The sequence below is a fragment of the Rhinolophus sinicus genome, chromosome 1, assembly GCF_057876585.1.
Source record: "Rhinolophus sinicus isolate RSI-liver-muscle chromosome 1, RSI-T2T, whole genome shotgun sequence".
Taxonomy (NCBI): Eukaryota; Metazoa; Chordata; class Mammalia; order Chiroptera; family Rhinolophidae; genus Rhinolophus; species Rhinolophus sinicus.
In genome coordinates this window covers 62,104,426-62,127,625 of record NC_142501.1, presented here as the reverse complement: position 1 = coordinate 62,127,625, position 23,200 = coordinate 62,104,426, and the positions used below count along the sequence as shown (strand labels likewise).

Below are 23,200 nucleotides of genomic sequence, written 5' to 3'. Positions count from 1 at the left end.
TATAAAAAGTTCATTGACATGATTTGAGATTCCACATTGCAATTAACCTTTCATCATTAAACCACTACTGGTCCAGTTCTCAGGGGGTATCAATTATCCGAAAAAACTTCTCCCTGTTCCAAATACATACTTGTGCAAGACTGAATATACCTCAACCCAAAGGCAATATATCACAACAAACTGAATGAAAAAGCACATATGAGAATTTAGCTGTGTTCTATTTTAAAATTTGCAAAAATGCAGAATTCTATTCTTCTCAGTAAATTAATTTTGTTTCAGAAAAGTTATTTTTTACCAAAATATTACTGTGTCAAAACATAATGGTTTAGTATTGCTATTTATAAATAAATATTTAAAAACTCATTTTTAATTTCTAAAATATAGGTATCAATAGATGTAATCCACATGAGTTCTTTGGGTCCTTAGTAATTTTTAAGAATGTAAGGGGGTATGAGATCAAAACATCTGAAAACTTCAGGTTTAGGAGGTAAAATCTGTTAAGACTTGCTGACTAAGGAAATGAAAGAAATGAGGTTAAGGAAGAACTCAAGATGACCCTCAGATGGTACCTGAAATAAGGAATACAGGATATAGACACAGTTTCTGTTGAGATGGGAGAAAGTGAGGTAAGAAGATTTTGAGTTCAGTCTGACCTGGTGAGTCCTACATGACATTTAGGAAAAATCTGCAAAGCTCCAGGCTAGAAATATAGAAAAGCACAGCTGTGTCAGTTTGATCTCAGGAACAGGATTAGCATAGAGTCCATCCACTGATTTTGAGAGCCAGCCTATGATGGTATGAAAGGAGAGGTGCTCAGGTGGAAATCTGTGGACTATCAGTGCATCTAAGTGTGAGCAGAGCTGCTGTATATAGTCAGTGAAGCTGTATTCTGCACAATGCCAAGTAGGGCTTTTTACATAGATTACATGTGAATAACACCTCTAAAAAGCTGTGTAATACACAACCAGCACAACCAAACATGGCAGCCCTGGAGAGAAAGACAGCCAGACAGCCAGAAGATTGGTCAAAGAGGTGAAAACAGTCCTTGAAAAACTATGGTATAATGGATTCAAATTAAGAGGAATTCTTTAGGAAATAGTTACCAAAATGAAGTATTAAAGAGAAGTCAAATAAACTAGTTTAAAAAGAGTCAAGTAAGGACTTTGTTAAATTCTGAATGGGTGGTAAGAAATAGTATTACCTTTCTAAAGAAATTGGTTGCCAAAAGAAGAAAAATTAACGAATGGTATTTGGAGGAAGTTTATGGCTTTTTGCTTATGTTTTTAAAGAGGGGGGAGATTTGTTTATATTTATAGACTGTGGGGAAGATGATACTGAAAAAGAAACAAAAGAATGAAATAGTGTTATTTGAGTGCCTACTATATTGCGGTGTATGCTAGGCATTTGTATATGAAGGAAAAGAGGAGATAATGAAATTAAAAGCAAGGTCTAGAAACCACCTGGATAAACAACATTGGTGGAGAGATTGTCCTTAAATAGCATGGATTTCAGAGAGAGATGATGGATGTGGTCCACAGGTAAATTTAAAGTATGATAACACTATACTTTTTAAATACTGTTACAGATATTATTGATGAATGTTAACAGTTAGATCACTTATCTATTCTGATTCCAACTTCTGAACTGGATTATACATATCCCAATCTAGCTAACATTTGTGGAGTTAAATTAGGGGTTGACTTCTCAGTCTGTGGAGTATAACCCGAGTGAGTCCTTTAGCTCTCTTCCTTTGATGTAACTTGGAAGTTACACTGTTCATTAGCAACTCTGCTCTAGTGGCTTTCTAAAGAGAGAAAAACATTTAGAATCTTATATATAGACTAGATACTAAGCCATAGATTAGATACTAAATTCAAGTAACCTAGTGTTAAACTAATTTTTGCTAGTTGGGGCTAGGTGTAATATAAGGCAGAGATTCATCTCTTAAACAAGACAGAAAAAAGGTAAAAATATCAATGTAGCTGAAATAATTTCATGAAGAGAGAAAATTAAACTTTATCCCTGAAAATTGAATGCAGTATTTGAATTTCCCTATTGCCAATGTTTCAACTAAAAGCATGCAATTCAAGACTAAATTGAACTTCTTGCTTCAACAGAAAAACACAGCTTATTCTTGGGAAATTAACTGGATATTTAACATACAAGGAAATCTAATACCATATTGAGCAACCAAAATATAGAGAAATCTGAAAGTTTACATAGCAAAAGAGTGGTAAACACACAATGTAATATATTGATGATGTGTTATAGAAATGTACACTTGAAACCTATATAATTTTACTAACCAATGCCACCCCAATAAGTTTAATAAATATAAAAAATATTTTATAGTTATTTTCAAATCTGACATAAAAAAACCCAACTTTGATTACAAAACAAAAATTATCTTAAGAAAAATTGGACCAACTGTAAACTTTCCCTATTTCTAACAATCATCCTAAAATAAGTTCTTAGAGAAAAAGAAAAATTTACATCTGTTGAAAATTTAAACACTTTTACTGTTGTGAGATACGATTAGTTCATTTCAACAAGCATTTGCTGTGTATGTATGCCTCCTCTATGTCAGGCAGGGTGCTAAATAGTTAAAGATAAACAAAAGAGAGTTGAAGGGAATTTATATACAAATTGTTTCTCGTAACTTTATTTTTGTGGTGCTTATAACATAAAACATTCCACTTTTAAAAAATGAAATTACAGTAACTTCTCAGCCATTATGAATCTTAGCACCAAATTTGTAAAGTTTTATGTTTAACTCTTATTTTAGAAATTGACAAACATACATAAGACCTCATGTACCCAATATCAGTCACTCAGTTTCAAAAATTACTAGCATTCTGCCACTCTTGTTTTATCTATAATCTCCTATGCCTCCTTCCCCCCATATTTTTGCTGGACTATTTTGAAGCAAATCCTAGATATCCATAATTCCACCTGTAAATATTACAGTATGCATCCCTAATAGGTAAGAGATCTTTTTTTGAGACCACTGTTGGTCCCAATCTAGTACTCAGTTCATGTTCAATTTTAATCTCAACTGACTCAAAAGTATTTTTTTCTCTTCCAGTTGATTAGTTTGAATCAGGATCCCCCAAAAAGTCCATATATTTGCAGATTAATAACTTCAAAAGCCCTTACTATTCCTATCAACTAACTGCTCCTCTGGCTTCATCTTACTATGATGTTAACATTTAACATCTTCAATGTTAAACTGAGGAACCTCCAAGTACAGAATCATGGGGAGTGTGTTTATGTGTAAACACAAGCATTTCCAAAAAGGGTTGGAGTTTGGACTAAAAATAACCAGAAAAAAGCAGTTTATTGGTAAATAGCAGTATATAGAATTTCATTCTAACATTATGATGCCTTTGTGTTTAGGTGACAAATACCCAGGAAAGAATGTATGTATTTATATAACAAAAAGATTTATATGTAAAGCACTTTCTCTCCCTCTCCAGGAATCCTGCCTTTCCGACCAAGTACCACCTTAGTTATAGTATTTCTTCTTTTAGTATATTTCATGACGAATGTTCTCCATCAGTTGTTCCATTCTCTGACTACAGTATCCATTCCCTCCTTCCCTACAATTTATTTCTTATTCCCATCATGCTGTCTCCACTTACACTGAATCTCTTCTGTTCTCTCTCCAACTGCTGCAACATTAACATTGCTGACCATTCCCTTTCTTCTAGAAGCTCCTATTCTCTTAGCCTCTATGACAAAATGGGATTCAAGTCTTCCATTTGATCTTTTTGTTTTATACCATTACTTAGGGACATAGTGTATAATTCTAGTTAGTATATTACTTAGTCTATAGTTCTTTACATTTTTTGATTAGATAATTCATATATGCTTATATTTCTCACCTCTAGGAATATAACTCCGTATCTGCAGTTCTCATTATTCTCCAAACGTTGGTGCCCTCTTTAACTGCATGCTAGGCAGTTCTGTTTGGCTGTACCATTACCTCAAACTTTACAGTCTCAGAAAAAGTCATAATATGTCTTTTTCTTAATGAGAACAATAAGAACAAGATAAAATGAGACAAAGCACAGAAAAAAATTTATAAAAATTCAAAATGTCTTTAAAAATGACAACAAATTACGGATTTTGGAATATTACCCTAGATTAATAACTCATCATTTCCATTTCAAATTGAAGAAGTGTTATTAATTTAAAATATATGAATATGATTGAATGACAAGGAAATAAGACTCTTGAGCCATCCTCTCAATTTCCACAAACCAAAATCTCTCAATTCCCTACCTCCAGTACTTGAACAAGGTTAAAACTGTTAACAAATTTGTATACTTTCATAGAAACTTTAAGAGTGCATTTTCTTTGAACTATACCTCTTTTAGTACCTGTCATAACTACATCTACTAATGTTTCAAATCAGCAGAGACTATCACGCTTATAAATACTTTAAAAGCCTCAATACAACTTTTGTTAAAATGAAAACAATGTGTGGATAAGTTTCCTAATATGTATTTCAATAATTTTCGATCAAATAGGTCTATCGACCATTTCTAAATCTATATAGTTAATCTTGCAATTATATATGAAAACTAGACTTAATTACTCTCCAAAATATTCTAAAGAAGTATATGGTAAGTTTTACTACCTGCATTGAAACAGGTACAATACTGAAACAGATCGTATAAACAAAACAAAAATAAAATATTGCAGTCACCTAGATGTTTATTATTTATCCTAACCACAAGTAGTACGTAATGGTTTTATTTATAAAGTACTCCCTCTCTCCAAGTAGAGTAGTCAGGGACAGAGTGCTGTAAAAATACTAATATGGAACTAGATTAAGTTTATACTTAGTGTTTCAGTCACCAATTTGGAATTCTTTTAATCAGAACAACACAGATGGCAGAGGGACAACGTATGAGTAAGAACTACTGGCTTAGTTTTCCATTTGGCTTTTTCAGCCTCTCATGCCTTATCTGGTTGATTTTGGTTTTTTCTACGGTTGTTTTTTAGCCCTTGAAAACTGCCTCTTCAAAATCATTGATGACCCTTAACTTTTTTCACCAGATACTTAATTACAAGTCTTTTGCCAGTATTTTTGAGCAATTAATGAAAATGTCTAAATTAAGTCAACTGCTCATGCTACTCTCACAAGAGGAATTTTTACTTATTTCAGAAAAATAGCAAAATTTGGAACTCTTTATTTCTACAATGTTAATAATCTCAAAGGCATTCTTTGAAATAACTATACCTAAAATAAAACCATACAGAGAAAAAACAATAGCACAATTTAGTTAAAATTTAATAAAGCTATACCTCAGTTAGAAGCTATAGCTAAGGAATAAGGTGTTAACATTAAGAAATTTTCTGGAAAGTTAAGGGATCATCAATCTATTGATTAGGTTCTTCCTCTCTTGGGGATCTCCAGGCTTCTACAAGTATTGTCCTTTAAAATAATTTTTTAGAAATACAAGAATGAACTAGTCACATATGTCCAACTGAATAGACTATCCACCTGATGCCAACATCTTTGGAAAATAAATAGTTACATTTAACAGAATAGAAAAATTTAGGAGTTAAAACTTTTCTAAGGTATCATTAGAAAAGAGTGTTCTTGAGAACTTGTAGATACTTAAAAACTAGATTACAAATGAAAAGTTCTGAAAAAGCTAAGCACTTGAGTAGTTTTAAAATATAACATACATATAAAAATTTCAAATTATATTGATATCTAGCAGAAAAATCCAGATAGAAAACTTTTGAGCATTTTTTTAGGTAAGTTTTTAGATTTCTAATATAGATTTTGTTTTAGGGTACATACATTTTTATGACTACAGGACTATATGTTATGGACAAAATTATATTTTACCCTTAACGTTTTGTTTTAATACTTTGTATTTCTTCTCAAATAGTTCAAAAATTTATTTTTCATCAGAGGATATATGGTCTCAGTTCTGATCAAAATGGGCCCGTACAGTTTTAGGACTTCAGAGCACTTAGTTCCTCTGTTTTCAGTGGTACAGAAAAGTCAGGCAATTAAAATACTAACATGCTCTCTCTTACTGAACATATGCCTACTGTAGTGTATTCTGACATTTTCTTGTTCATAAGCAAAACCTAAAATGCAGATTCCTGGGCCCATCACCAAGATTTATATTATGCTGGTCTCTGGTGAGGACCCAGGAAGCTGCTGCTGACGGTGGTTCACATAGTACATATGTATCAACAAACACAAGTGTGAACCTTAGACTGTACCAACAGCATTAGAATCATCTGTGAGATTATAAGAAACGCAAATTCATGAGCTCCACTCAGATATATTGAATCAGAAATTCTTGGGATAGGTCTAGAAACTCATGTTTTAACAAACTCAACAGGTGATTCTTTTATCACCATATTATATGTAGCTTTTAATGATTTTTCCTTGACTTTTGATGCTCTGTGTAGAAACTGTTATGTGCTAAGCAGTATGAGCAGCCAACAGATCCCAGGTTAGGGACGTTTATTGGAACTAGCATCTCCATATCATGCTGAGGACCAGGGGATGGTCTCCTGACAGATATGATGGCAATTTTGAGCACATAAAACAGGCTATTCTATATCTTAATATCTTGAAGTTTCCTTCTTGAGGGCATAAAATTACATGTCTTCTGCTAGAGTTGAATCTGTCTAAGTTAATGTGTGCTCTTAATGTAACTTCAATGAATACACAGAATTCATTGTTGTTGTTTTTTAAGCTGGCATTCATCCAGAAAAAAAAACCCCGCATCCTTACTTCAATTATATACATGTAAATAAAAGCAAGTGACAATTTCTAAAACTTATTTTTCTTTTCCAATCTGTACTCCTATTTTTCTCCACTATAAGTGCTTTCTCTATGTTCTTAAATATTTTCATATGTTGTTTTAAATTTACATAAATGGCCCTGAATTAAAATCTCATTTTGTTTTTACTTTTTCTCTCAACTGTATATTTTAAAGCTTACTCAGTTTTAAAGATCTCATCATTGTTACTTCTACTTGCTGCACTGGTATCCACAGTATACCACCATTCATTTTCTTCTTCACTCTATCTACAGTGATAGATACTTAGCTAAACTGCCTCCAAGTCTGCACTACCACTTCCACAAGCAATTCTGCTACCTTCGGGGACCTGTGTAAAAATTCCACTGAGTGCTGGATCAGAGGGATTAAGCATTCCCAAATTAATTAAACACTAACTAGAGAATGGTGCTACTAGTTTACACCCCCACCACTGTCTATGAGACTTTTCTTACATATACTCTCCAAACATTTCATATTGGCAATCTTTTAAATTTGTGTCATTCTGATGGCTGTTAGGTTTTATTTCATGCTTTACTTTAATTTTTCTGGTTACTAGTGAGTTTGTATATACCCTCTTCTACCTGTTAGCACTTGGGATTCCCCTTATTTAAACTGCCTATTCATATCTTTTATTTTTTAAAAGCTTTTTTGTTTCTGTACATTTATAGCAGTTCTTTATACAATGTAGGTATTATTCCCTTGTAGGTTTTAGATTTTCCAAAACTGACATCTGACTTTTAATTTTATGTACCTTTAACAGAAATACTTAATTTTGATGTAATCAAATCCTTTAATTTTTCACATTACGTTCTATGATCTCTCAGACATAGATGTTCTCCAAAATTTCTTATTAGCTTTAAAGCTTTACATTCTTATTTGGGTCTTTACTCCTGGACTCTGTCTATATACACAATGTATAAGGTACTGATTCTGCTTTCTTTTTCTCCAGTTCTAACAAAATCTAAGCACCTATTTGCTTTAAGCAACCTGTTTCTCATTGACTAGTTGGTAAACTTATCAAGTTCACATATATACATAAGTTTTTCTGAGCTCACTAGTTTATTCCAGTCTATTTGCCTTTCTTTGCTAGCATCATACTGTTTTCATTACGATAGCTTTGTAGTACCTCTCACTATCTAGTACGTCCAGTGCTTCTTGCTTCTTTGTCAAAATTGACTTAGCTAATCCTGGACCTTTATTACTATATCTTAATTTTAGAATGAGTTTGTGAAGTTTCTAAAAAAAAAACAGAATAGAATTTTGAATAGGAGGCACTGACAAGACAGATTTAGAGAAAGAGGCATTACTAGGTTAAGGCATATAGTACGTGAGAAATCTTAAGACACATAGTACAGGTTTTCGAATGTAATCGATCGGTTCCGGAAGACCGTTCCAGTTCTGAAATGTTCGAAAACCGAGGCACGGTTTCCCCATAGAAAGTAATGCAAAATGAATTAATCCGTTCCAGACCTTTAAAATCAATCCCTAAAACTGCAAATTTAGCATGAATTTTATTATCTAATGATGCCATAGACTCAAAAAATTTACAGTGCTCGTAAACCAAAATGTTCATCAACGGAGACATTAGAAAACCGAGGTACCATTGTAGATGATAATTTTTTGCCTTTTAATAGTTAGAATTTTTTCTATGAAGGTTTGATGCATTCCTAATTAGGTTAATTTCTGTTATGCTATTTTCTAAGTATGTTACTAATGGTAATTAAGAAGGGTCAGGAATCTTTGGCTCACAAGCCAAAGCCAGTTTGCCACATGTTTTTGTAAAAACAGTTTTATTGGAACACAGCCACAACCACTTGTTGACATAATGTCTATGACTGCTTTTAAGCTATATCAGCAGAGTTGTAGTTGAATCAGAGGCCATATGGCCCACAAAGCTGAAAATATTTATTATCTGGTCCTTTTTAAAAAAGATTGCTGACCTGTGCATAGAAAACACCTATTAATTTAAAAAAATTAACCTTGTATTAGAGAACCTTGCTAAATTTTCTCAGTTCTAGTAGTCTGCTGATTGTTTTTGGATTTTATGTAGATGATTGTATCCTATGCAAATAGTGAATTTTATTTTCTTTGTTTAACTTGCAATCTTATTTGTTTTGTGTTGAAAATTACTCAAATATGTTTACTACAGAGATCAGGTATATAGACTATCAAGTTAGAAAAACTTCCTTTTACTCTTAGTTTTCTGAGAGTGTTTTCATATACAGATGCTAATTTCAAAAAAAAAAACAATTTTTTTGTATTCTAATAAAATGTCATTTGGCAATTTATACATATTGTTGTATGGTATTTCTCACATTTTATAGTGAATAGATACTTAACTTTTCATGCTTTAATATTTAGGTTCTCTATTAAACTGGTTGATTCAGTGAAGAATGGGACTCTTAATTGTACTTCTCTGAAACCCTAGTGTAGTACCTTCATTAACCAATATTTATTGCATGTGCATAGTGTGTTACCTATAACATAAGAAATCGTGTTTTCTCTTACAGAAGCAAGTACTACAATTGTTTAAGTAAATTAAAATGGTATTGCGCTAGCAGATAGCGAAGATAATAAAATGAAATATATAACTAGTTCTATCAGATGAAACCAATAATTTAAAATAGACAAGATCTCTCAATATTTGAACTCATGGTACTTTTATAGTAACTCATAAGGAATTTTGTGATTTCAAAATTATTTAAAGCTATTAACAAACAAGTGTATTACAATCTAAAGATAAGCTAGAAAAAAACAATAATAGTTCTGATCAAAAGACTAAATGTGAACATTCACAAAGAAATTATTCCTAAAAATTTCATCAATCAAATCTACATAGTTGTATCATGTGCTTTTACAATCTTATATTAAGTTCTACCCTAATATAATTGTATTATATCCAATTAAGTAGAGTAAGAATAGAATTAATGTACTTAGGCATGTTCTCATGAAATTTAAATGAAAAAACTTCCCACGAGATATAAAGGATAGAGAGCCATTCGTTAAAGGAGCATTTTAGTTTTGAAGAAAATTAAATACCAGGCCATTCTCTTTTATTTGCTAGGTTAACAATTACAAAATTATTATTGATTTAAGAATTATTATTTTAAGCATTTCAAAATATAGGTCCGCAATTTCTTATTTAGAAAATTTGAAATTTCAAAAGCCTTGAAAACTTAAAACTTTTTTTCGCAATTCATTTGAGAGCAAGCTAACATGAACTGATATGAAGCTATTTACAGTCCTTATTTACCCTATTTAGTGCAAATATTTGCTGAATATTAATGTGTTTGATTATGACAGTCCCCCTGGACTCTACTGAAATATAATAGGTGGCATATGTACTTATATTACTTCTAAAAGGTTTGAAAAGTATGAATATTGAAATACAACTAGCCCTAAATGTTTTTGATAATGGATCGTGGATCTGGTAATTCTAAAATCGTTAAAAATATTTTTTCCCATTTCGTATGTTGCCTTTTCACTATGCTGATTGTTTCTTTTATTATGCAAAATCTTTTTAGTTTGATGTAATCCCATTTGTCTATTATTGCTTTTGTTGCTTGTACTTTTGCTGTTATATTGCAGAAATCACCACCTACTAGCATGTCATGAAGCATTCCCCTTAAGATTTCTTTTAGAAGTTTTATAAATTCAGGTTGTATTTTTAAATCTTTAAGCCAAATATCTGATAATGAGTTAATAGCCAAAATATATAAGGAACACTTACAATTCAATAGCAAAAAAACCCCAAATAACCAGATTAAAAAATGGGCCTATGAACTTGAACAGACATTTCTCCAAAGAGCAAATGGTCAACAGGTATATGAAAAGATGCTCAACATCAGTAATAACTGGGGCAATGCAAATCAAAACCATGAGATACCATCTCACACCTGTTAGGATGGCAATTATCAAAAGAACAAAATATAACAAGTGCCAGCAAGAATGTGGAAAAATTGGAACCCTTGTATACTGTTGGTGAAAATATAAAATGATGCAGCCGCTATAGAAATAGTATGAAGGTTCCTAAAAAATTAAAATTAGAACTACTATATGATCCAGAAATCTCTTCTATATCCAAAGGAACCAAAATCAGTTATCTTGAAGAGATATCTGCACTCTCATGTTCGCTGCAGTACAATTCACAATAGCCAAGATATGGAAACAACCTAAATGTCCAACAATGAATGAATGAATGAATAAAGAAAATGTGGCATATACATAGAATGGAATATTATTCAACCTTAAAAAAGAAAGAAATCCTGCCATGTATGCTAAGATGGATAAACCTGGGGGATATTATGCTAGGTCAAACAAGCCAGTCACAGAAGGACAAGTATTGCATGATTCTATGATATATGAAGCATCTAACCTAGTGAAACTCTTGAAACAGGGAGTAAAATTGTGGTTGCTGGAGAAAGGAAGAAATGGGGGAATTACTGCTCAACAGGAATAAAGTTTCAGTTATACAAGATGAATAAATTTTAGAGATCAGCTGTACAACAATGTGCCTGGACTTAACAATGCTGTGTTGTGAACTTAAAAATTTGTTAAGAGGACAGATCTCATGTTAAGTGTTCTTACCACAATTAAAAGAAAAAGTTTAAAAGATTTCTAATTCTTTCATCCCTCACTTATTATCAAAAGCAATTCTTATACTCCTCTAATTCTACTTATGATTTTATATTCTAAAACATTCATTTTAATAAAAATATTACTTTCATATCAGAACCATTCTGTTAAAGAACATTTTTAACAGATACTTGAAAAATATCACAAGATTGAAGAAAAATTTAACAAAACATTTAAGAGTGATTTAACTGTATTAGACAATGTAACATAATATTTATAACACTTATACTGTACCTCATTTGGAGATTTAAATCGGAAGCATTTTTAGTAATGGCATCTTAAGAGCAAATTTAGATAACTTCTATACTGAGAATATTAAAATTTAAAGTTGTATATATGTGCAACATACAATTACATTCTTCTATCTCATTCTGGATTTCATTATCTCAAATCAAAGGCTTCAAACCCATGCAATAACCCATAAAAAGTGGGAGGACTTACTTAGGAGTAGAAGGACCCCTTGGCCACGTTCCGTCTTCATTTTTCTGTTCTATCACTAACACCTGCAAATATGACACAATAAAAGAGGGTTTTTCTTAACCGTGACGTTAAAATAGTTTTAGAAGATTAGCTGAATTCACTAATAAACTAAAATAACCCTGTGATTAATTAAAGGACACCGCAGACAAGGTGAAAAGGTATTTGCATTTTGATTCCAAAGCTGGGCAAAGGAGACAAAAATATAAGTCAAATGTAAGAAATAAGCAATTAATAGTCAGAAGAATGTAAACTATGAAGAAAATCATTGGTTTTATGACTTTAATTATAAGAAAATTTAAACCAAGTAGGTAGAATATAAATTCCTTGAATTTAGGGAGTGCACTTTCTATTTCTCTTTTATTTGTAGCTTGTAACTTAGTACTGAGCAAAAACAAAAATAGATGTTCATTAAATTGTTGTAGTTGTTATTAAACATACTGATATATGATCTTAGCTAACTATCATGTAAGTATTGAGGAACAGTGACACAGACAATTCCAACTCACACATTATACATTGTGTGGGGCCTTGAAATTTGTCTTTATTTACTATTAACATGTAAATTATAGAAATTTTTAATACGTAAATGACAGAACCACATTTATGAGAATCAGAGTGAAGTTCCCTATTGCAGTATGGTTAAGATAGACTAAAATTACCTCTAATAAATGAAAAGTACTGGCTAAGGCAGAGATATACTCGATTCTAAAACATCCTGGAATCCTTCCTCATATTTTCCAGTATAAAAAAGCCTTTCTACTAGTTTTTGCTATGGGTGAGTCTGTGCAAAGAAAAACTAAGCAAAAACAATTAAACTAGCAAAAGAAATATGTGATAATCTCAACAAGTTATATAATACCTAAATTTCCATGGGAAAACTATAATATAGAAAATAAGCCTTGAAGTAAATTCAAGGTATTGCAAACTTGAACACATTCTACCTATTCAGTCTCATTAAGTTTTTCTTAAAGTTCCAATTTTGTAACCTACTCTACAAACTCTTGGTAATACACTTTCTTGGACTGTAGTTTCAGGCCATTTATAAACTGGCATTTGGATCCTAACCATGTAAAATGTAAGCCTGTTTCAGAATACATACAACAAACAATAAAATATTGGTAAAAAAAATTCATGAAACCATGTTCCTGAAAAAGCATGCTAATTAAAATATTAAAGATGTCTCTAAAAAATTGTATTTCCTACATTCAAAACAACATATATGAACATATGAAGTATACGTACCATATAAGTAAGTAGTATACTGTGTACCTACCATCCGGATCCCTCCCTGATCATTCCTCTCCCTACCTGCCACAGACAACCAGCATACTCAATTTTCTGATATCATTCTGATATAGTCATATATTTATATATTTTTACACTTATAATATTCAATTTAGTGATTTTTAACTCTTGCAGAAAGTTTTCCTTTACTGTAACTCATAACTATACAGCTATCAAATACAAACTATATATATACAAATATCTACAGTCATTTAGAGGACTTAGATCAATTATAAAAGATTTTAGCTATAGAAAATTTCAAAGTTATGCATTTAATATCACTGTTTATGGCTTGTTTTTAAAAGGCAGGCCCTAAAATAAAGTAAGAATCAAATAATTTAAAGTTTAACCACAACGTCTTAATTCCTAACAGTATTTGTACTTAAAATTCCATGATTTTACAATCACAGATATTAATGTTGAAAGCCATCAGAAATGTTAAAATTCACTCCTTTATTCAACTGTATAATTTTCTGAAGAAAATTTTGCTGTTTCAAACCTTAACTCAAAATGAAAATATTTTTAGAAAAGTTTCAAAATTTAATTAAATTGAATACGAGAGAGAGAGAGACAGAGAGAGAGACAGAGAGAGACAGAGAGAGAGACAGAGAGAGAAAGACCACTCAATGTGGGAGGCACTCTCTTCAATATATATCTTTGTTTCACTTCATAATAAAAATACTTTCAATTTCAGTAAAAAAGAAAAATATTAAGTCTAGAATAGTATTTAGTTTATTTATCATTAGAAAACAAATGTTACAATATCTGGAAAATTAATACACATTTTTGGAAACATTCGTATTTCAAAAGATCAAATGTCCTTAAGGATATTTAATCTCATCCTTCTTAAAATAATTTATGCTGTCATCTGCAAGCTGGTAAATGCATTCCTATCAAGAACATCAAATTATTTAAATTCTCTTAGACTCAGTTTTCTAAAGTACATGATGGAAACAATAATAGCCATTACATAGGATCAAGCATTGAAAAGAGTTAAATAAATAATACTATATATTTCAAATTGTATTACTGGAGCTACCACAAGGCTTGCTGGATGGTAACCAAGAACAGAGGTGTATGTCTCTCTGCAGACAGAAAGAGGGAGCTGGCTGATTAGGGAAGGGTGTGTTGACTAAACAGTAGAGTTCCAAGTTCCTCACTCCAGTTTCAATCAGGTAACTCTCCTTTTAATTGTAATACATATTAGATTTTGTAAGATTTCACTTAAGAACATAATGGCTAAAGTAAATGTGAAAATCACTATTTTTATAGCCTATTGCAACACTTGACATATAGTAGGCATTTACTAAAAATTAATTTCCCTCTGTTCCACTAAAATTTTTAATAACTTGTATCATATTATTGATGTCAATAGTAATTTTAAATAGAACAAAACAAAACAAAAACTTTCATATATTGGAGCACCAGGCTCTGTTAGGTACTAAAAATAATACCAAAAAATATATGATGGAAAGTCCATCCAAAATAAGCATCTCATAGTCTAAGTGGAGAGCACAATATATAAATAACTAAAGTACATCATAAATGATACAAAAGACGTATATAAATCATTATGGAAGTTAAAGGAGTAACTTTTTCTCTAACGTACAAAAATCCTATACTTCAAATGGATATTGAGAAAAACAGATCAGAAACAGCTGAAGAGATGATGTGGTATCTGAGTTGGAATTTGAAGGATGAGTAATCTGATCTGGTTAGACTACATGATAGGATGGAATGGTTAGTTTGAATATTTTGATGTTCAAAAGGACTTTTTGCTGTATGGATGTAGGAATTGGGAAGAAGGGTACAACAGGCAGATGAAATAATATATAGGAAAGCAAAGGAGTCTAGATAGCACAGTATGCTTAGGGCACTATAAGCTGTTCAGTTTGGTTTTGTTAAGAGTGTAAATCACAAAGCAAAGATAATCTAAAGATGATGGAAGATTGACAAAAGATCAAACCATGACTTGGATGCTGTGTTAAAGGTGCCTGGACTTTATTCTGTAATTGTTAAAGAGCCAGGAAAGGTTTATGAAAAGGAAGTAAGTTTTTCATTTTAGGAAGAGTATTGACAGAAATATGAAAGATTGAGAGTGGACTGGAGGCAGAGGGATCTGTTCAGAGACTACTGAAAGACAAGGGCTGAGAATGGCATAGAGATTGATTCAAGAAATATTTAGAAAGTGGGATTAGAAGGACTTGCTGACTATGTCTAAATGTCTTCATTTCTCAACACTTCATTTCTTTGAATTAGATCATAAAGAAAGACTGAACTGGGGGTTGATACCTTTTAGCAGGAGCTGGTAAATTACAGTTCTCTTAGCTCAATGACTGGTTTTATAGTTTGTTGGAACATAGCCATTTCTGTTTGTTTACATATCTTTTATGGCTACTTTCGTGCTACTACAATGGGAGAATTGTAGTTGTGAAAGAGACCATACAGATGGCTGAGTCAAAAACACTTACTGTATGATCCTTTACACAGAGTTTGTTGACCTATCTTCTCAGCTGTTTTTTTGACGGAAAATAATTTTTTTTTAAGAAGTAGATTATTCTCAAGCTCAAGGAAGGAAACAGAACTTATAGCTAATGACCAGCAGGGATAGGGAAGAGATGAGTTGGAAAGACGAAGCCAGAGCCAGTAGAACTCATTATAGATTGGCAGCATAACCAAGTTTGTGACTCCAGAAATGTTTATGTATGGTATGCTTAAAATAAACAGTACTGTTAAACAATACCTGTCCTTGGTATAAACCAGCATCCTGAATGGTGCTGTCTGGTTTATTCAGTGGTTCAAATGTATTACTCATGTATTTGTTCCATAATCTGGTCTCTTTTTCATCTGGAATATTGAAGATTTTTCTAATTTCCTTTTCGATTGTATCTAGATTTAAGGAGAAAAAAATGTAAATAGAATAAATATTTTAAAATATACCACATACAACTAAGTGCTCACCAGCATAAAAACTCTAAATTTTAAATACTGATACAATAGTAAAAACAGATAAACAAATATGTAAGAAATATATAAAAAGCAATAAAGAAGGTTTTTAAGACCTGGTGTGTTTTAAGGAACAAAATGGTAATTATAACTCTGATAGATTAAATAGGGAAATTGAGGCCTCAAAAGGTAAAGGAGTTCAATCATATAACCCTAAAGTATAATTTATGTCCTATAGGATAAACTAAGTTTTTACACATTATAAAAGCAACATATTTTCTGATGATATGTAGGAGTTAGAAATTAAAGTATGATTCAGAGATGCTACAAATAGAAAATATTTTAAATTATAACTTAACCAATTTAAGAACATTTAGATTAAACTGAATATAATTTACTGTTTCAAAAGCTAACTAAAAATTAGACTATGTGGACACAAACGAAAGGAAAATGCTTTCTTTGAAGGGAAGTCTGTATTGCTCAAAATTTCTTGTTTTTAAAGTAAAACCATATATTTTACTTGCTTCTAAATCAATTATATGAGTGAAAGAAGTCTTCTTCTTTTTTTTTTTTTTAACTGGAGCAGCTTAACCTGCTATAAAATAAGACACAGGAGTATATATATATTTGAGAGTACAAATATAATTAAGCTTCAGTACCATAGTTAAATGAATCTTTAAAATGTTTAAACATTAGAAAGAGAAATTAGAAAATACTACTAAAATTATTAAATTCTGGTCAATAACTCTAACTTAGACTCAAGAAAATTGTAATTCAAATATTTAATGACATTAAGAATTATACAATATTTCTAAATTTGTGAATACTTGGGTTAATTTTGGAAAAAACATTTACAAAATACTGAACGTAGTAACACATGCCCTCTGAAGAAATACAAAACCCCCCCATGCCTATTCTACATAATTATATATAGTCCAATAACACTGTTTATGTTCTACTTAGAACCTAATGTTCTTTAATACTCTCGTAGTAAATGAGATTTTGATTAAGGCATTAAATTAGTAGTAAATCTTACAGTGTATCTCAAAACTTAAAGCAAATTACCCAGAATATTTAAATAATTACATAAAATCAATCATCTGACAGTACTGCTTCCTATTTTTGTTTGGTGGGGAGGTTTACTTTTTTTCTTTTTGCTCTTTTTATTGACGTGTAAATGGATATGGAAAATGCACAAGTCATCAGTATATCAAGATAAATTTCCAAAGTGGACACATCATGTAACCAGCACCCAGATCAAGAAACAGAACATTATGTAAGAAGGAAGGCAGAGGAAGAAGCCAAGGAAGGGAGGGGATTTTAGTCTATTAAAAATAAATAATTCTTGCCCATTGCAAAAATTCAGAAAATACAAATACAAATAAAATGTTTACCTAAAGATAACTATTCTTAACATTTGGTATTTCTTCTTCCAGACACTTTCCTATTAATACAGATATTTATATCCATAATATAAGCATACAAACACATATGGGAATTCCCTCTTTACTGAGTTTTACAAAATACTCATGTATAGGCAGGAGAAAAGAGTAATGTAAAGGTCTGAAGGTATTTGGCATGTTTTAGAACAGCATAGTGCACCAATGTGGCTGAAGTAGAAAAAGCAAGGTAAAAATGAGACCACAAAGGTACTCATGTAGGATCATATAGAATCTTGTAAGCTATGAAAGTATGCATATTATCTAAGAAGGGAAGCCACTGAGGAGTTCTGAGCAAAGAAGTGGCATGATCTAATTGACATTTTAAATGTTCACTTTTGCTACTAGTAAAGAACAAACTGCAGGATGTCAAAGGTGGGAGACTAGGCTACTACAGCAATCCAAACCAAGGTGATACTGGTGGTAGCAGTGGAACCAATGTTAAGTGGTCAGACTGAGAACAGTTCTGAAGGAATTGCTAAGAAGTTATGCTGCCAGATTATAAGCAGGGTGAGAAATAAAAGAGAATCAGAATGATACCAAGATTTTTGGCCTGAGCAATTGGAAGAATGCAAATGGTGATTACTTATATGGAGAAGAATGACAGTAGAAGGTTTTGGGGGGAAGGAGAGAGTTTAGTTTCACAAATGTTGTTATCTTGAGATTCTTATCAGATACAAGTGAAAATATGGAATGGTTAACACTGGAATTAAAGGAGAGTTTTGGATAGAAGATATAAAAGTTAAAGACATCAATATGCAGAAAGTATTCAAAGCCAAGGGACTAAAGGAAGTCACCAAGGAAAAGAGAGGAGATCCAAGGACTAAGCATGGATGTTTTGAGATCAGGAATATAAAGAAGAATTTACAAAGAACTCTGAGAAGATGTAAGCAAGAACTTTTGCCCTGGAAGACATGTGAAGAGAAAGTATTTCTAGGTGGAAAAGTGAATAAAATGTTAATTTTTTCCTTGCAGATTAAGAAAATGGAAGACTTCGATGTTACCATTGGATTTGTCAACATGGAAGTAACTAGAGACCATCACAGAAGCAGTGCCAAGGGAATGTAGGCTTCAATGTCTGCTGCAGTGAGCTCAAGAGAAAATGGCAGCAGAGAAAGTGGAAGTCAGAAAGCAGGATGCTCAGATTGCGATTTGGCAAGTGCAGTTATAGATAATGATAGTCTTTGGGAACTGGTGGCTGAGGTTGGGTGCAGAGCAGGATCACTGGAGTTGAGAATATCACGGCATTGAGAGCATGCATGTTCTTTTCCATATATTAAGCAGACTCCTTTAAGCAGTTAATGAAAAGCATACAGAGATAGAAAAACACTAATACAGATAATAGAAATAAAATTGTTGTGACAAAAATCTTTAGTAGGAACATTTGATAACAAAATTAAGCAATTCTATTAATAAATTTATAAACATAAAGCATTTTCCAAGAAGTTTTATAACAAAAATAATTTTTTAGTGTTATCCTTAAAGAAAAAATAAAACCAAATTTGGTCTTTCACATTAGAACATGTTCAATACCCAAATATATCAATCTGGGAAGAAAAATATTCAAAGGCAAAGTATTTGGGCTGTAAATGTGGTAAATTATTTAGATTCTGCCTATGGCTACTATCATTTTTATTATAAATCAATGTAGGTAGTACTAGCTGAAAAAGTAAGACATTATTAATTTGGTAAAAAAAGAAAACAGATACTTCTATTTCTCAATTCTATTTATAATTCATATAGCTATATTTCATGTACACACTAGCTATTTTGATAATAATTTAATCAGTATTTTTCAAAAGACCACAGGGAAAACATATACATCCCATATTTCCTTTCTTTTTATCTAAATTTTTTATTGTTTAGAATTCACTTATTTTAGAAGAATAAAATCAGCCCAATTGGCACTTGTATAGATTGTATAAGGCAGCAATCAAGATATGAGACTCTGGTATGAAATCCCTGGTTAAGGAGTTAAAATACTGGCTCTATCACTTGGTATCAGAGTGAACCTAGGTAGTTTACATAACCTTTGTAAACCTCAGCTTTATCACCTATAAGAAGAGGATATAGAGTTGTTTGAGATTTAAATAAGAAAATTTCTGTAAAGAGCCTAAAACATAGTAAATATTCAATAACTGCTAACTACTATAACTACAACCGTTAAGTTTCTAAAATTCCTGACATGTTTAATTTTAATTTTTCCAAACTTTGCTTGGAAAGCAAACTTGCTCTAATATAGACTTTCAAACTTTTAAAACTAAGACTTACAGGAAGAAACTGTGACCTAGTATGCACATACACATATGGCATTTTCTACTGTAATATTTTCTATTTCATCCTCTTTACTCTTAAAACTGATTAATGACTAACAAAGTATAGACAACACAGTTTGAAAACGCAGCTCTAACAAAATAAAAAAATTTAATTATACAAAAATTTAATTTTAAGGCATATATCCAATGTATATAGCATTTTAAACTATACAACATTATTAAAATAAATTGAAGAAGACAAAAGACATGCCATGTTCATGGATTGGAAGAATCAGCACAGTTAAAATGGCCATATTACCCAAAGCAATATACAGATTTAATGCAATCCCCATCAAAATCCCAATGGCATTTTTTCAAAAAATAGAACAAAAAATTATCAGATTTATATGGAATCACAAAAGGCCCCAAATATCCAAGAAATCCAAAGAAAAAAAGAACAAGGCTGGAGGTATCACACTCCTTGACTTCAATTTATACTACAAAGTGACAATAGTCAAAATATTCAATATATGGTATCGGCAAAAAAACAGATACACCTACGAACGGAATACAATTGAAAACCCAGAAATAAACTCACATATATGGGATCAGATAGTTTTTGACAAGGAGCCAAAAACATACAATGGAGAAAAGAAAGCCTCTTCAATAAATGGTGCTGAGAAAATTGTAAAGCCACTTGCAAAAGAATGAAACTAGACGCTATCAGTCAACATACACCAAAATTAACTCAAAATGGATCAAAGATCTAAACATAAGACCTGAAACAATGAACTGCACAGAAGAAAGCATAGGAACTAAACTTATGAACCTTGGGAACGGAGAAGATTTTATGATTTTGACCACAAAGGCAAGGGAAGTAAAAGTAAAAATAAATGATATCAAACTAAAAAGCTTCTCCACAGCAAAAAACCATCAACAAAACAAAGAATCAAACCGAATGGGAGATTTTTGCAAACAACACCTCTGATAAGGGGCTAATATGCAAAATATATAAAGAACTCATACAATTCAAAAACAAAAAAATCAATGCAATTAAAAAATGGGCAGAGGGCCTGAACAGACACTTCTTCCAAGAAGACAAATAAATGGTCCACAGATGTATGAAAAAATGCTCAACTACATTAGCTATTACTGAAATACAAATCAAAACTACACTGAGATATTACCTCACACCTGTTAGAATGGCTATTATCAACAAGACAAGTAATAACAAGTGTTGGAGAGACTATGGAGTAAATGGAACCCTCATACACTGCTGGTGGGAATGTAAACTGGTATAGCCACCATGGAAAACAGTATGGAGATTCCTCAAAAAATTAAAAATAGAATTACTATACAACCTAGCAATTCCTCTCCTGGGGATCTACCCCAAAATTCTGAAAACATTTATTTATAAAGATGTATGTACCCCTATGTTCATTGCAGTATTATTCACGATAGCCAAGACATAGAAACAACTAAAGTGTCTTTCGATTGATGATTGGATAAAGAAGATGTGGTACATACACATAATGGAATATTACTCGGTCATAAGATGAAATACTACCATTTGTGACAACATGGATGGATCTTGAGATTATCATGCTAAGCGAAATAAGTCAGACAGAAAAAGTCGAGAGTCATATGACTTCATTCATATGTGGATACAAAACTGAAAGCAACAAACAAGACAAACAAACAAACAAAACCTCAGAGACACAGACAACAGTTTAGTGGTTACCAGAGGGAAAGGGGGGAGGGAGGTGGTAAAAGAGGGAAAAGGGAGTCAAATATATGATGATGGAAGGAGAACTGACTCTGGGTGGTGAACACACAATGCAATATATAGATGATGTATTATAAAAATGTACACTTGAAAGCTTATATAGATAAACTTACTAACCATGTCACCCCAATAAATTTTAAAAATTAAGTAAAAAGTATTGGTAAATTAAAATATGTTGATTAAAATTTATGCTAATCATAAACTTTTTGAAGCAGAGATTCTTTACAAATTACGTATCACCTTGATAAATTCTTACTTAGAACTTAATGTAAGAACTCCATAATGCTCACTTCAAATTCAGAAATTAAACCAATTGCTGATCTTCCTTTGAGTTTTAAACTACTATTTGGTGAATTAATGTTCTAAAATAAGATTTCTGATTGTCTCATATTTATATATAATTTCCCTATAGAAATGAGGTAAGGAGAGAAAATATTAAACTTTAAAAGTAACTAAAAAACATCTGTATCAAGTATTTTAAGAGGTAGCTTCTCAATTACATTCCAGTTGGCTGAACATTTCAGAGACTACTATCAGAAATAATTTCAATAGACTATCCTTCTTGGACAGACGTATAGATTCTTATTGTGCACATTTTAATATCGTGATTAATATAATTTTATATATAGTAGTCCCCCCTTATCTGCGGTTTTGCTTTCTGTAGTTTCAGTTACCCTCAGTCAATTGCAGTCTGAAATACTAAATGGAAAATTTCAGAAATATGCAATTCATGAATTTTAAGTTGCAAGTGTTCTGAGTAGTATGATGAAAACTCGTGCTGTCTGATCTGTCCTTTCTGGGATGTGAATCACCCCTTTGTCCAGCACATCCACGCTGTATATGCTGCCGGCCTGTTACTCAGTAGCTGTCTTGGTTATCAGATTAACTGTTCCTGTATTGCAGTGCTCATGTTCAAGTAACCCTTACTGTACTTAATAATGGCTCCAAAATACAAGAGTGAGATGCTGGCAATTTGGATACACCAAAGAGAAGCCATAAAGTACTTCCTTTAAGTGAAAAGGTGAACACAGTACAATAAAATATTTTGAGAGAGACCACATTCACATAACTTTTATTACCGTATATTGTTATAATTGTTCTATTTTATTATTAGTTATTGTTGTTAATACCTTACTGTGCCTAACTTATAAACTTTACCACAGGTATGTGTGAATAGGAAAAAACACTACAGTATATACAGAGTATATACCGTGTTTTCCCAAAAATAAGACTGGGTCTTATACCATATTTCCCCCAAAATAAGACCAGGTCTTATATTAATTTTTGCTCCAAAAGACATGAGGGCTTATTTTCAGGAGATGTCTTATTTTTTTCACATACAACAATCAAATACAGTCATGTCATCTTCTGGAACATCGTCATAATGTACTAAATGCGTTCGTCTGGCTAACAATCATAACTGGGGCTTATTTTTGGATTAAGTCTTACTTTTAGGGAAACATGGTATACAGGCTTTGGTACTATCTGTGGTTTCAGGTATCCACTCAGGGGTCTTGGAACATATAACCCACTGACAAGGGGACACTACTGTAT

At 31.8% G+C, this 23,200-nt stretch overlaps 1 protein-coding gene across 5 annotated transcripts in view; it reads right to left on the bottom strand.

Annotated features, from left to right (window-relative positions):
• Positions 1-23,200, bottom strand: part of USP15 (ubiquitin specific peptidase 15) — a 114,150-nt gene that overhangs the window by 50,455 nt on the left and 40,495 nt on the right. For all 5 annotated transcript variants that reach the window (XM_019732414.3, XM_019732415.3, XM_088800381.1 and 2 more), the window contains 2 exons: positions 15,964-16,109; positions 11,898-11,959 (listed from right to left, as the gene is read on the bottom strand). In XM_019732414.3, the coding sequence (XP_019587973.1) occupies positions 11,898-11,959; positions 15,964-16,109 (208 nt within the window). The remainder of the gene's footprint in view (positions 1-11,897; positions 11,960-15,963; positions 16,110-23,200) is intronic.